The 14,907-nt window shown below is 38.7% G+C and overlaps 2 protein-coding genes across 2 annotated transcripts; both read right to left on the bottom strand.

Annotated features, from left to right (window-relative positions):
* Positions 1-5,313: 5,313 nt before the first annotated feature.
* Positions 5,314-7,320, bottom strand: spi2 (Spi-2 proto-oncogene). The gene is made up of 5 exons (XM_046859942.1): positions 6,933-7,320; positions 6,751-6,844; positions 6,523-6,590; positions 6,265-6,433; positions 5,314-5,966 (listed from the first exon to the last, which is right to left on the bottom strand). The coding sequence occupies exons 1-5, from the start codon at positions 6,933-6,935 to the stop codon at positions 5,650-5,652; spliced, it is 651 nt and encodes a 216-aa protein (XP_046715898.1). The 5' UTR covers positions 6,936-7,320; the 3' UTR covers positions 5,314-5,649.
* Positions 7,321-8,481: 1,161 nt separating this feature from the next.
* On the bottom strand, positions 8,482-10,539 carry spic (Spi-C transcription factor (Spi-1/PU.1 related)). Its single transcript, XM_046859941.1, has 5 exons — positions 10,397-10,539; positions 10,165-10,252; positions 9,967-10,088; positions 9,779-9,869; positions 8,482-9,280 (listed from the first exon to the last, which is right to left on the bottom strand). Exons 1-5 carry the CDS (start codon positions 10,397-10,399, stop codon positions 8,802-8,804), a joined length of 783 nt encoding a protein of 260 aa, XP_046715897.1. The 5' UTR covers positions 10,400-10,539; the 3' UTR covers positions 8,482-8,801.
* Positions 10,540-14,907: the final 4,368 nt, after the last annotated feature.

Genomic DNA, 14,907 nt, shown 5'->3' with positions numbered 1-14,907 from the left:
CCCCACTGGTCCAAGCTGAAGGTATGTGGCCTTTATTGGGGACTGGCCCATTTATAACGCTGAGCGGGCTCCAGTAGTAAATGCTGGGCTTAGGTGCAGTATCATGTGGGCCGCTACAAAGAACAAATAAAACCATTTGGGAGTGCCTGAGCTGCACACGGGTTCATATCGCACTAGAGGTTTTAGCTATGAGGTCAGTGGCCTCCAGCTCAGAAATAATGGAACGAGCTGTCATAGCGCTACATGTTGGGACACATGAGCATGTCCAACACGTAGACAAAAAATAGAAACACACACACACACACACACACATAATGAAAAAAATAAATGATCAACAGAAAGATGTTTATTTTTAGGGCTCCCTTTCTCCTTCCTTTCTACCCATGCTCGCTCGATCTTCTGACTGAACAGTGAGGTGTGGAGAGATTTTCAAACCATGATGAAATCCTTATGATTTCAAAACGATTATCCAAAAGAAAATATTTGTCATACAGATTTACAGCACACACACACACACACACACACACACACACACACTTTGCATGTACGGACAATTACGAGTCGTCAATATGCACATTTTTGGACACAGCCAGAACATAAAGAGAACCTAAAAAAACAAGATGGAGGCAGGAAAAACACAAGAGAAATGAAAAGAATCAACATGGACACAGAGAGAACACTAGAAATTAATCAACATAGATATAGAAAAAAACACCATAGAACTTATAGGGCGCATATGGACAATTGGAGAACAAAAAAGAAACTAAATGTACAAACATGGACACAAAGAGAACACTAGAGAACCTAAAGGAACCAATGTGGACACAGGCAAAACAACAGAGAACATGAATTAACCATCACAGACACAGGAAGCTCACCAGAGAAGCTGATGGACCCAAAATGGACAAAGGGAGAACATCAGAGAATCTAAAGGAACAAACATAGATAAGTGGAGAACACCAAAAAACCTGAAGGAACCTAAGAAAACAACAAGGACAAAGGGAGAGCACTAGAGAACCTAAAGCAACCATCATGGACACAGGCAGCACACTAAAAGAAGCAAAGAAACCAACATGGACAAGTGGAGAACACCAAAGAAACCAAAGGAACCAACACAGAAACAGAAAGAACAACAGAGAACCTAAAGGAACTGATGTGGACAAGGATTGAACATGGGAAGTTCCTCAAGGAGTGTGCTGAATGCATCAAGGCTGTCCTAAATAATAATATTAATAATAATAGAACGTTGCAGGAGGATATCTATTCCTAGAAACTGTAATTTGAAGCTAAAAATACGAATGATCATCCACTCGAAACATTCTTTGAAACTCTAATCCAGCTGTGCTGAGATATAAACGAGCCTGTGGATTAGGTGTAAGTGTATCTAAGCTGTATGTGGTGATCAGGATGAAGCTGTGTGCTGAGTGTCAAGTCATTAAAAACTCCACATATCTGAAGCAAGACTCTGTCATCCGAGCGAAATGTAAACCAGGGTAAAAGTAAATAGGTCTGGAGTGATACTCAACTTTTATTATCTCGTGAAGGAACAAATTGAATTCTAGAGAAGCTAAAGAGGGCAAAGAAGATCTAACTGACATGTGATGAATGCAACATTGTGTGTTTCATTTGGATTAGTTTCTTCGATTATATGACACATAAGACACTTGTGGGAATCTTTGACCTTTAAACCTTTCATTGAGTCTCCATTTGCTGTTAGAATAACCTCCACTCTTCTGGGAGGATGTTCCACTAGATATTTGTGGAGATTCATTCATCCACAAGGGTGTTAGTAAAGTCAGGCACTGATGTAGGTGAGAAGGTGAGGAGGCCTGCAGTTCAGTCAGCGTTCACATTTATCATGTTTAATAGGGTTGGAGCGCTACAGCAGGAGATCTTCCACATCTTCCAACCCATGGTAAGCATATGAAGAATAGACCAGAATAGCCTTTATTTGTCACATATACTTTACAGCACAGTTAAATTTGTTAAATTTGTCAGCCATGATACGGCCCCCTGGAGCACAGAGGGTTAAGGGCCTTGCTCAAGGGCCCAAGAGTGGCAGCTTGGCGATACCGGGGCTGAACCCCCGACCTTTAGATCAGTAACCCAGCGCCTTAAGCACTGGGGCTACCACTCCCCATATCTTCAAGGAGCTGCTGGAACAGGCATATACAGGACACAGGGAGAACAACAAAGAACATGGTTGTGAGAAGAACACTAGAGAACCTAAAAAAAGAACAAACAAGTGGAGAATGCCAGAGACATTAAAGGAACCAACTTGGTCATGAAAAGAACACTAGGGAACCTAAAGGAACCAATATGGACACAAGAAGAATTCTAGAGAACCTAAAGGAACCAACATAGACACAAGAAGAATACTAGTGACACTAAAGGAACCAACATGTACATGAGAAGAACCTAAAAACCAGAAAATCTGAAGAGACCAGCATGGACACAGGGGGAACAATGAAGAACCTAAAAGTACCAACATGGAGAACCAATATGGACAAGGGTAGAACATGGGAAGCTCCACACAAAGTGTGCTGAGCTCAGGATAGAACCAAGTACCCATGTAAAGCACCCATGGATCTGGCTTTGTGAACAGCGGCATTGTCATGCTGGACATCCTACAAAATTGTGTGTCTCCACGTTTGGAGGTTTGCCTCCAAAAGTCTGGAGAAGAACCTGGAACAATCAGGAAAAGTTCTAATACTTTTCTCCATATAGTGTATATCACATATTGATACAGATATTTCCCATAATCTGTACGTAATGTGTATATTTTACACAAATTATACACTAAATCTCCTTAAATTAAGTATAATTACAAAAAAAAGTGTGGAACTGATTACATGCTTGGGCCTCAAAGGTCCTAGTCCCAGATCCTCCTGTATTTAAAGCTGTTGAAGGTATCTGTACTTATTTATAACACAATTTCAGCTATAAACAGTTCTGCCAGCAAATCTCCAGAGTACAGCAGATTTGGGAACTAGTGTCTAATGCAGCAACATCGCCACCTGCTGAGAGCAAAGAACAGCTTCTTTTCTTCCCCAAAGGGATTTTACATTTTAATATAAATCATCATAAATGAGTCCTTATAAGCTTGTCCATAATAAATAATCCAGAGGTGATAAAGAAAAAAAACTCACTCAGATGGTCTGAAGAAGGACCTTAAGAGTTTGAGTTACTTAAGTATCCAAGTACTATGATTTATTATCGCTATAATGTTCCTATTATAATTTTTACCACAAGACTCTTTGCTTAATCAAATGTAAAAAGACTTTAATGTTATAAATCCTGTAAATGAGGTCACGTGTGTTGTGGAGAGTTCGCGTCTGGAGTTTCTTCATCATTTATTCCTCTCTAAATGTTTGCTGTTGAACTGATGCTGAACTGTATGTTGGTGATCAGTAGAAACACCAAGCGCCAATCAAAACAAGATTTCTAAGGTGAAAAACATTTCTTTGACAGTAAGCAAAAAGCTCTTTCCTGCCTCTTTTGCCTGGGCGTAACATAGTACAAAGGTACTTTGGTAAATTCAAGCAAAATCATTTTTTTTAACAACAAATGCACCGATTTTTTGAAAGCAGGCTTTAATTTTTTTTTTATAAAATGTATGAGAAGTAAACAAAAGAAGTGATTGAGGTGAAAAAGATTTATGAGGAGGAAGGAGGAAGGAGGACGTTCTCTCCTCCTCTGTTTAAACGCTAAATATAACATGATGTTTTGTCAGGCAGTAAATCATCCGGCTGAGATGATCTCATTACGCTAGTTTCCGGACGCAACAGCATGGCTTAGAATTTCTCCTGTGCACTATTGACTGTGGAACTGTGGAACCGGCTCTCCTGCTTCGCACGATCGCAAAGCAAGGCAGGGGACTCGAACGTGGTGTCATGGGGTCACGGGAGCTTATCACATGACACTCTGGTCAGGAATTTGTTGTTGTGTGTTTGCTGGGCCCCTGAGTAAATTGTGTGTAAAATGTAGTATATCACTGGTTAAGGAATTGGACTTTGCATCGGAAGGTGACAGGTTCAAATCCCAAAGCTGCCACTGTTGGACCTTTAAACAAGGCCCTTAACACTCCACTGCTCAGTTGTAAGTCGCTCTTGATATGGGCATCGCCAAATCCCATAAATGTGTTTAATTACAGGAACAGAGACATCTTTAGATGAGTAGACGTGCTGCCTTTGGGGTTACTTACTTTTAAATTAGTTTTAAACAGGAATATATGTAGCAGAAACAAAAAAAGCATTTTATTTAATTTCTTTTTATAAATTCTGGGCATTTATTACACAATTCAATACACAAAGGGGAGGTGGTAGTTGGCTGGTTGAGGCTCTGAGTTGCCAAGCTGCCACTCTTGTGGATTTTCAGCAAGGCCCTTGACCCTCTGTCCTTCAGGGGCATGATGAAAGAATTTCACTTTGCCGTAATGTACATGTGACGAGTGTAAAGCACTCATTTACACTTTACACTTTGTAGAATAAAAAGAGAAAAAATCCCAGAATATTCACTTATTGTCATCCTCTGAGACAGAAAAGTGTGTCTTGCTGATTTACTTTTTTTTATTTGTCATGTAAACATTTATACAGAGTTGGACGTGTAGTGAAATGAACGACTTTTTGAACGACTGTCGAACATGTAAATAAAAATAAAATACAAAAAAAAAATATATATATATATATATATATATATATATATATATATATATATATATATACAGTATATATAAAGTATAAAAGTAGAATAAAGGTATAACATATAACTAAGTATAAAAATAGGGATAAAAAATTATTATATATATATATATACAGTATATATATATATATATATATATATATATATATATATATATATATATATATATATATATATATATAAAGGATGGATATCAGTCTTATAAATGTTGCATACAAACCTTCTCATAATACTTCCCATCATCTGAGATCAATCACCGAATGCTGATTTGATTGTGATATAGGTGTGTAAGAATTCTTTAATTTTTTATTTCATACATATATTTTTTACAGAACTATTTTGGTTTTTAAAAAATGACGTGGTCATGGAAAAAACGTGTTGATATTTAGTTTAAATGATATAAATAGGTTAAAAATATGAAAATCGAATTATTGTAAATTACATCTTAGAACAATTTAATCATTATTTTGATGTTATTGATCAGTGATTTATATGTACCACACAATTTATTTCAATTTATATTCGTCTATTCATGAACCAGTCACCTTCCTGTATCTGTAGTCTATATAAATAACGAGCAGGATCGCTTGAAAGGAAACAAACACGACAGTAAAAAGTAGAATCACTTTATTTTGTATAAAAAAAAAATCACTCCAGCTCAAGAAAAACACAAAGACAGAAGTAAAAACGTTGCAGAATTGCTGCAGAACATATACAGTGTTGTGCTTCATGCAGTCAAAAGCTTTAATGGTGATCTTTAACATTGTATTATTTAGTTCCTCTTTGTACTTTAGTATGATTTTTTAGTGTCATTAATTGTTATGGAAAAAACAAAAACACAGAATTTCTGCATCGTTACAGCCTCGGACTGAATACTGACTCAGAGACAGACAGGGAATTATAAAAAAAAGCGTAAAACAACAAAAAAAAGAAAAAAAAAAGAAACGATCAGGCGTTTTTTATTGGCTGCTGACTCCGTAACGTAGTCAGAACCGCTCCACTGAACTGGTAGGTCAGTTTTTTTCTCACTTTAATGATTTCTCCGGAGCGGGTGTAGTTTCTCAGGGCGCGGGACATCTTCTGGTAGGTCATGGGCCTTCGGTTGCCCTTGCGCTGGCCCCAGAGTGCTGCCACATGCTCTTTATAGGTGGACGAGAAGCGGAAAACCCCGACGGACGCAGGCACCCAGGACAAGCAGTGGGCCATTCCAGGGTCCTCAAGCATCTCGAACAAGAAGTGGAAGAGACGCAGCTTTTTTCCTGGAACTATATAAAGTGATTGGTGGGTTTTTTTGCGCTCTCACATGGGGTGGAGGGGTGAAGGCAAACCATTTCCCCTAAAAGGCACAATGAATAGAGTTCTTTGTGGAGAACTTATTATGATACAGATCTCTTGCATGCCACATTAAAGTCAGACACTGACACTGATGAGAGATAAGGGAGAATAGGGTTTGTGTTTGGCAGTTATGGGCAGGACAGCGGACTGGCCGCTCCTAAAGCTATTGTTCCCCTCAGGCAATGTTTAGCTACTCTGATCTGTCAAACCGCAAAAAGCAGAACTCACCTCTGCCTGCAGGTGTAGAGCTGGATTCGTCTTTTTCCCCCGGGCTCGTGTGTTGACCCGAAACTCTCTCCTCTCCAGCAGGAGCGTTTAAAGTTTCCTCCATGGACAAACTCTGGATTACTGTGTTCCTGAGTCCAGCTGAATCGAAACCCATTTCCTTTCCTGTAGCCTTCAGTGTACAAGAAAATGCAATACAATTAAAATAGTTTTAAAAATTCAATTTCTTTTGCTTGAACTTTTATGGTGAACATTTCTTACAGGTTGAGACTTTGCTGACAGAATGCCGTAGTTGTCTCCGATGCTTTGCTGATTCATATGCAAATCAGCTGCAAGGGTAACACAACAATTATGAGTGCTATGCCTTCAAGCTACATTCACACACACACACACACACACACACACACACACACACACACACACACACATATACACACTTTAAAGGTCATGATGATCTTTTGTATTCAATCGGACATTTCTATTACTCACCATTGTCCCACAGGCCTCTAGTCTCCTGTCTGCAATGCTCTTCAAGGAACTCCAAAATGACCTCGAGGTCTGTCTGATAATTCATGGAGGGATTCTGTGAATCAAGAATACACACATAGCTTTAAAAAATGTTCCAGACAAATATTTGTGACGCTCTAAGTTTGATACAGGCAGATGCTTACCATGTCGCTCTGCCACCACACCAGGTCTTTACAGACTGTGTTTTTTTAGGCAAATCTTCCTATTCATTAAAACTATATAAGGGGAAAAAAAGTGTCTAACAAAATCTAACATGCAAATCTAACACACACAACGCCAAGCAATTACTGGATCGAATGCAGCTGTTATTGCGTTTTCCGATCCATGCCGAGTCTCCCCTCTTAATAAGCTCCATGACGGGGAACGGACTGCCTCCGCAGTCATGATCTACAACCTACATGACAAACGTGGTCTGTCTGAGACCCCAAACCTTCAAACAACTCCGACAAACACGCTCAGCACCCCAACCACCAGAACAGTAGAAGCTGCTGATCTCCGTCTCACACACCTCCCTGACTTTTTAAGCATTATGTAGACCCTTGACCACATCCTTCTCTTTACTGGGCGAGATAAGAAGGGAACAGCCACCACACACCACAGTACACACTGCACAACACACACTACACAACACACTACACGATACACACTCCTTCTGGAGCACAACAGATAAAGGTTTTTTCGATCAATGAATTAAGGCAAGTTGTATGTTTTTCAGCATTATTATATGTTCGAACAGACAAAGAGGAATATTACAAAAGAGTTTCTGCAGGTTTCGAGTCAAATGTAAGACTTTTTCAGACCTTTTTAAAACCAATAAGAATGAAATTTAAGACCTATATCATGACATCAATCACACACACACACACATGCATGTAACACAATAACATGTTGTTTGCAACCGGCCTTAATCAAGCCCTAAATTCAGTTTTTTTCCAAACCATGTATCACTAAACCTGCACTTCCTCATGGCTGAAAAAAAATACCGCTTTACATATTTGGTACAATTTGCGCCAATAACAGAAAGCTAATTGTCTGTTGCATGTTGATCTCATTTGTAGTCATAATACAACAAATTATATTTGGACTAGCAAAAGAAAAAAAGAAAGAAAGAACTACACCGCCATGGAAACCAACTAACAAACAAAAACATTCAAGTGCTGCAGGAGCATTTCAATGCGCATTAGAGGTGGTGTTGCATGGACATCAGAAAATTAAGACCTGTTTAAAATGATTTTAGACCAGTACCAGTGAAGAACAGTGGATTTCACTTATCAAGGCCTAAAATTTTGATTTTTTTAATTTTAGACTTTTTATTTTTTAAAGCACACGGAGGTCCTGAACTATATGTGTATTTTTTTTTTATCTTATTAAATAGATAGATAGATAGATAGATAGATAGATAGATAGATAGATAGATAGATAGATAGATAGATAGATAGATAGATAGATTTTTAGACTTTATTGATCCTGGAAGGAAACTTTATTAATTGAAGGAAACTGCAGCATTGCAATTAAGTTATTAAGTCATATATCAGTCTTGCTTCCTTTTTTCCTTTTCACTCTCTCTTTTCTTTTGTGTGTTTTTGGGTTTATTTTTTAATTTTTTTAAGAACTGAAGAAAGTAGACGTGAGCACTAATCGTGCCGTTTGATAAATCATCATCCATATGAAGCAGATCTTTTGCAGGCTGGGAATTTGATACAGTTTTATTTGAGTTTATGCTTATCTTTGTTCTCATCTACTTCATATTTACTTCATTTTATAGCTCAGTAAAATACAATGCGATATGTGAATACGATGCAATATGTAATACAATGCAAAATGTAATTTTACGGTTTACAGACATTACCAAGCACAAAATAGTAAACACTTTTTTTCCAGTTTTTAGACATTAGCAGGACCTGTTTAAGTTCTGTACGTATATTCGGCATTGCAGGGCGATTTCTCATGCTCAAGTCAGGTTCATTGCACAATCAGGTGCATGCTGCAGGAAAAGTCTTTCAGGTTTGTCTTCACTGAGTTGTGTTGTGTGTTTTGAGGCCCTCTGTTGACGTCAGTGACGAAGTAAAGTCGTACTCTGCAGGGTAAGGGCACTGTGCGTACCAGTTGTGCCAGTCGGATCCAGATGAGCAGTAGTAGCCCTGTTCAGGAGGGATCTGGTGAGAGATAAGCTCTTGTGATGATGGACCAGATGCTGTAATGGTCTCCAGTCTCTGCAGGATCAGCGGGTTGAACTGGTAGGTGAGTTTGCGGCGCACTTTGACAATCTCACCCGTGCGGCTGTAGTTGCGTAGCGCCCGGGCCATTTTCTGGTAGGTCATTGCTTTGCGGTTGCCCTTGCGCTGGCCCCAGCACTCAGCAAGCTTCTCTTTGTTTTTAGAAATGAAGTGGAATGTTCCGGTGCCATGGTCCGTCCACTGAATGGAGTCAACCATGCTGGCATCGTGCAGGGCTTCATGAAGGTATTCGTACAGACGCAGCTTCTTTCGGCCTGAGCGGTGGAAACAAAGGTGCAGGACAAGGTAAGAAAAAGGTAACGGTCATGTTTTTAATACTTATAATGATTCATATTTTGGTCAAATATTATGCTGTTCTACAGAGCTCTCACTCGTTAATCCTTTAAACAACATAGAAACTTCCTCAGAACTTTGAGCTTAAATGTAGCTATATGAAGTTAAGGCATTGGACTTGCTCTGAAGGTTGTGAGTTCAAATCCCACACCAAGTGGGTCCCTGAGCAAGGCCTTGAACCCTATACATGCTCAGTTGGATAAACAAGATAAATTGTAAGTTGGTCTGGATAAGTGCGTCTACAAAAAGCAGTAAACGTAAATGTAAATATACGGACTGGAGAGCTGTGTTTGAGAACAGCTCTGAAGGACGCTGGATCTCCAGGACAGAAGGCTCGCTGACCATCAGCGTAAAGATCAGAATAAACAAATTTCCTACAGGAGTCAAACAGGAGAAAATAGAACACCAAAGAGGCTCACCTTTCCGCAGCCGTTCAGGTAGTATTGGGTAGAGCACCGAAGGCTCGGCTGTTCCCCATGGAGACGCCTCTGGTACCAAATGAGACCACGACTTATAAGAAAACAGAAAAAGAAGGAGGTTGATCACTATCACGTCTAAAAAAAATAACCATTCATAAGTAGTACAGCATCTTGTATTCAGAAGTTACCGAAGCTTCACCCCAATCGTACGAAGCAGACGATCCTGCAGAGTGAGGTGCGTAGCGGTAACAAGACAGTGAGTACTGAACCGCCGAATCATGACTTCGGATATTCTCAGTGTATTTACTGTCTGAAGAAAAACAGATGACTGTTAGTCAAAAGAAAGTAACAGCTCATCCTGTCTTTCACCTGTAAACAGCGATTACCTGTATCATAGTAAAATATTTCTGAGTGTCGCTGCATCACATCAATGGCATCCTGGAAATCCTGATTAATATCATTATTTTGAGACCCCTGCATGAGAAAATGAAACAAACACAAATAAATAATTGAAAACCCTTCTTTTCTATTTTCTTATTGAACATTTTAGAGAATCGCACAGTATTAGTGCGACGCTCTGGATTCATTTCACATACAGTACATTTATCTAAAACTCACCATTTCACCAATTTGCTGTGTTCAAAGTGTCTAATCCAGGCGTCCAATCCAGCAAGCGATGTTTAAACTATCCGGGCCTACTATTTTTATACATTAGACAGGTAAATGTGAGGGGTTTTCTCTTCTGGCAATGATTTTTATAGTCTTCCCCTAGCTAGCGGGGGGTTATGTTCTCAGGTAGATTTAAATGCGACAACGTCAAACTTCATATGGTGCAACCCATTCCAGAGTACTTCTCTTTTTGGAAATAGAGAGCAGGAGCTTGACGACAATCACGTTATCTCCTGATCTCCATCAGGAAAAAAAAAAAAAAACAGCACCTCGAAACCATTACTTTGTTCAGGAATCATATTTGCATTTCTGGTTTGGATGCTTGAGAGCATGTGCGCGTTCGTGTTCCTGTTCCTGTTCATGTACGTGTTCACCACCGTTGCTTTAAATCACAGACGGCTTTCCTTAAATGCTACGAATGATTTAATATATTGATTTGCATACATGTGAAGGTGTGTAATATTAGAGTAAGCAGGCCTGGGGGCTAACGAACGAACCGAGCGTATAGCGTATAGTGTGATACAAAAGCGTTTTGCTGAATGTAAAGGCATTTTTGCGCGCATGGGGTATTCCAGATAAAAATTCATTGTGTGTATGTGTGGTGTGTGTATGCATTTATTAGGCCATTGTTATTGTTTCACTGTTTACTATGTATTCATGCAATGCAAATTTCACTGTAATCATATTTAATTTATTATTATATATATATATATATATATATATATATATATATATATATATATATATATATATATTGTTATATTGTTATATTGTTATATGAATACATTGGTCAATTTCTGTCCTACTAACAAACAGGTTTTTTTTTTTTTTACAACCAATAAATGAGTTTTAAATATCAACCGGCCTGGCTGGGAAGTTCCCCTTTCACGTTCACCAAGCATAGAAGAATAGATGAGCCGAGATAAACTTGGGTGGTGGGAGATTACAGAAGCACGCCGAGATTATTGCTATTCACCGCTGACAGGAACTGACAAAGGACAGCAATCAGTTAAACACTACATTCTTTGCAAATGTAAATTATTAGAAACGGTGTGTATGCTGTGCCACGCTAACAGCTATTTGAATAAACAAGGTGATAATATTGTTATCACAAAACCACAGTGTATCTGGGTCTGGGTAAAAAAACAAAACTATAAAATATAAAGTATCTACAATTTTGCAATCTGGATCAATCCTTCCACATTGAGTAGAAATGATTAGATTCATAGAAAAAGTGTGCATCAATAAAGATTTAATATCGACCCTCACTTGAAAGTTATAAATGCCTGTACACATTTTATTAAGCAGCACTGTAATGCATAAAATCCTGGTAAAGGTGAAGAAGTGCAGAAAAATATTCACACCGACCATCAGAATGAGGGGAAAATGCGATGTCAAGGTCGTTTCCAAAGAGGCTGGTTTGGGCTTTTCAACAAACGGCTGCTTCTGGGATCAACCAATCTACCATGCTTATATAGAGATGTGCAATAAAGTACAAAAAAATCCAGTCAGCAGCAGTTTTGTGAATGAACAACATCCTTTTTAATGAAAGCTTTGTGCATTGGGGTGGTTAGGGCATTGGATTTCAAAGGTTGTGTGTTCAAGTCCCAGCCACACCAAGCTGCAACTCCTAAACCCTTGAGCGAGGCCCATAGCTGCTCAGTTGATATAAATATGTCACTCTGGATATATCTGGAGATTAGTGAAGAATGGCCAGACTTGATCGAGCTGACAGAAAGACTACAGTAAGCAGAAAAGCATATCATAATTCACACCACATCAAACTTCCAGGCAGACGGCTACAACCGCAGAAGACCATGCCGTCTGGTTCCACTTCAGAAAGCTGAGGCTCCAGTGGACCCAGACTTACCAACCCTGGACAAACTGGAAAATGTTGCCTGGTCTGATGAATCTGGATTTCTGCTAAGAGAATTTGGCACCGGTAGCATGAATCCACGGATTCAACTTGCATCCCATGCTGGTGTAAAGGTGTAGAGAACATTTTCTTGGCACACTTTTTTCGCCGCATTCATACCAATCAATCATCACTTGATCATGCGCCATTCTCCAGAGGCATACATCCTGCATTTTAAAAGCACTAGTCATTGTACAAAGCAAAAGTCTTGCAAACAATCAAAACAAGCAAAGTCAAAACATGATAATGAGCTCAGTGTGATGATGAGTTTGCTTTTCCAGGCACTCATATGAATCTATCTTTGGAATGTGGTAGAGCAAGAAATTCACAATTTATATTTATTTGATTTATTAATATTGCACTGAACAACAATGTCAACATGGAGCTGAATCTGAACTTTAGTCAGTATTAGTATAGTATTCTGCTCAGTACGTGCTCAGTGTTTGTGTGCGTGTGTACACAGGTATGTGTGTGCGAACACGTGTTTAATGCAGGGAGGGTGTGTGTCTGCCATAGTATTTACAGTCTACACCAACATGCAGTATTTTATCTCCTCGAACAAAAGAACCGCTTTCCTTCCTCTTCTTTGCGAGCCCTATTCAAAAGGCTTATTAACGCCAGGGCCCATGTAGGAAGGCGTGTGTAACCGCAACACACCTCCCTGGGCTCAACTTCTTTATTTACTGGCACTTAGTGAAAATACAATACACTCACACATTTCGTCCCACAGGTCTCATTACACTGCACAAGGGAGTGTTATTGACTGCTACACAAAGCACTTTTACTCAGATAAACACAAATGGTCACTCAAAACCAAGTTTTTTCAATAAACTCCTTGTTTTTTATCGACGTATCCCCTTTGTGGCAATTTGTTGCCATGTTATATTTAAATCCTTTTTTATTTCCTGTTTTTTTGTTTTTTTTATTCTAAGTTGACCTTCACTCATAACAAACAAAAGATTACATCCGGGACCGTTTTATCAGCTTGTACCAAGTTTGTTCTAGAAAAATCTTTTCAGCAAATGAAAAGCAGACTTGGAGTGTATATCCTACAACAGGGGTCACCAACCTTTTTGAAACTGAGAGCTACTTCTTGGGTATCGATTAATGCGAAGGGCTTCCAGTTTGGGCTACCACTTCTGAAATAACAAATTTGCTCAATTTACCTTTAATTATATCTCATTATTAATAATTAATGATCTTTATCTATGTGAAGACACTGATTATGGTAATGATTTCTCACAATAATTATCAACAACGATTTAACAAGGTAGGAAACAGACAAATATCAATATGCAAAACTTTATTTATATAACTTATATAAACTTATATAACTATATCTAACTTTATACCATTGCAAGTGTGATTTAAAAAAGAATAGCAACATGGTGAGCTATTTTTAGAAAAGGCCTGTTGGTGACTCATGTGGTCCTTGTGGGCGACCTGGTCCATGTTGGTGACCCCTGTCCTACAATCCGATTTCCTTTTGGTGCTAGCACCAACATTCGAATCAGACAAATCCTTAACAGGAAAATTGATTTCTAATGGCAATAAATGTAATGTCTAAATGTAATGTCCACCTGCCTACAACGACTGTGTGGTAAAATGCCCTAAATGTAAATAAACATTAAAAGTGTGCATAGAGATTAACAATGTGTTAAGAAATGGACAGTCTATGGGTTCCTCGAGGTCTAGGACAGCCAATAAAGGAATAATCATTGAGCCAATGAGCTCACATGGCTAGACATCTGGCATTTCCAAATTGGCATGGCTTTTAAGGTGTTCTCGATGAGCTACTAGAGCACAAAAGCTGAAAAAGTTATTGCTAGCTCTAAAAAAAAGAAATCTGAGCACAAGGAGAACCACAACTTGGAGCTGTGTAGCTGTAGAGCGGTCCGAAAGACCATGCTAAACACAACATGAAGCTCCTACATTTGGCATATGAGCACCAGAACTGGACCACAGAGCAAAGGAAGAACGTGGCCTAAATATGATATAGCATTGACTCATTGTCTAATGTAACTTGTTTTTTTTTTTAATGAATGAATGAATAGGCTTGGATCTGAAGAAAAGAATTTGGAGCAAAAAAGGAGCAAAAAGGAGCAAAAACTGTTAACATAGGGTTTGTGATTAGTGCCCTCTTCAGGACAGTTTGAGAAAAACAAGAAAGCTCTTTATGCCTGGCAGGGAAGGGGCGTGGCTCTGAAGGGTTAGAGGGCATGGTTTTTTAGAGGTAAAAAACTGCTACATCCCTGTAACATACCGTCCCATTTTGTGTTTTTCAGACATGACCGGACACGTACAGTACATCAGGTGACACTGAAAACTCTGGAAAATAAAGCATTTGTAAATGACAAATACAAATACATGTACACAAAATATATATTTTCTTACTTCATATTTATAGGAAATTTGATGCTGATATGAAATGCTTTAATAAAAAATGTAGCACATAGGCCACACCCCCACCATCTTACGCTTGCAAAATAACAGTCAATTAAATCGAAATTAAATCTAGAATCAATTTAACCTCCTATTTACAAGA

This window comes from Silurus meridionalis, chromosome 10, assembly GCF_014805685.1.
Source record: "Silurus meridionalis isolate SWU-2019-XX chromosome 10, ASM1480568v1, whole genome shotgun sequence".
NCBI classification, from domain to species: Eukaryota; Metazoa; Chordata; class Actinopteri; order Siluriformes; family Siluridae; genus Silurus; species Silurus meridionalis.
Note: the sequence above shows the minus strand (reverse complement) of the source record. Positions and strands in the feature narration are given on the sequence as shown.

What these genes read in the sequence shown, in the direction of transcription:
- spi2 (XM_046859942.1), bottom strand. An exon ending in TAGAGGCCTGTGGGACAATG is followed by an intron (nt 6,591 to 6,750) that starts GTGAGTAATAGA and finishes TTACCCTTGCAG; the next exon opens with CTGATTTGCATATGAATCAG. An exon ending in CTCTACACCTGCAGGCAGAG is followed by an intron (nt 5,967 to 6,264) that starts GTGAGTTCTGCT and finishes CACTTTATATAG; the next exon opens with TTCCAGGAAAAAAGCTGCGT.
- spic (XM_046859941.1), bottom strand. An exon ending in AATATTTTACTATGATACAG is followed by an intron (nt 10,089 to 10,164) that starts GTAATCGCTGTT and finishes GTTTTTCTTCAG; the next exon opens with ACAGTAAATACACTGAGAAT. An exon ending in ACGATTGGGGTGAAGCTTCG is followed by an intron (nt 9,870 to 9,966) that starts GTAACTTCTGAA and finishes TTTTCTTATAAG; the next exon opens with TCGTGGTCTCATTTGGTACC.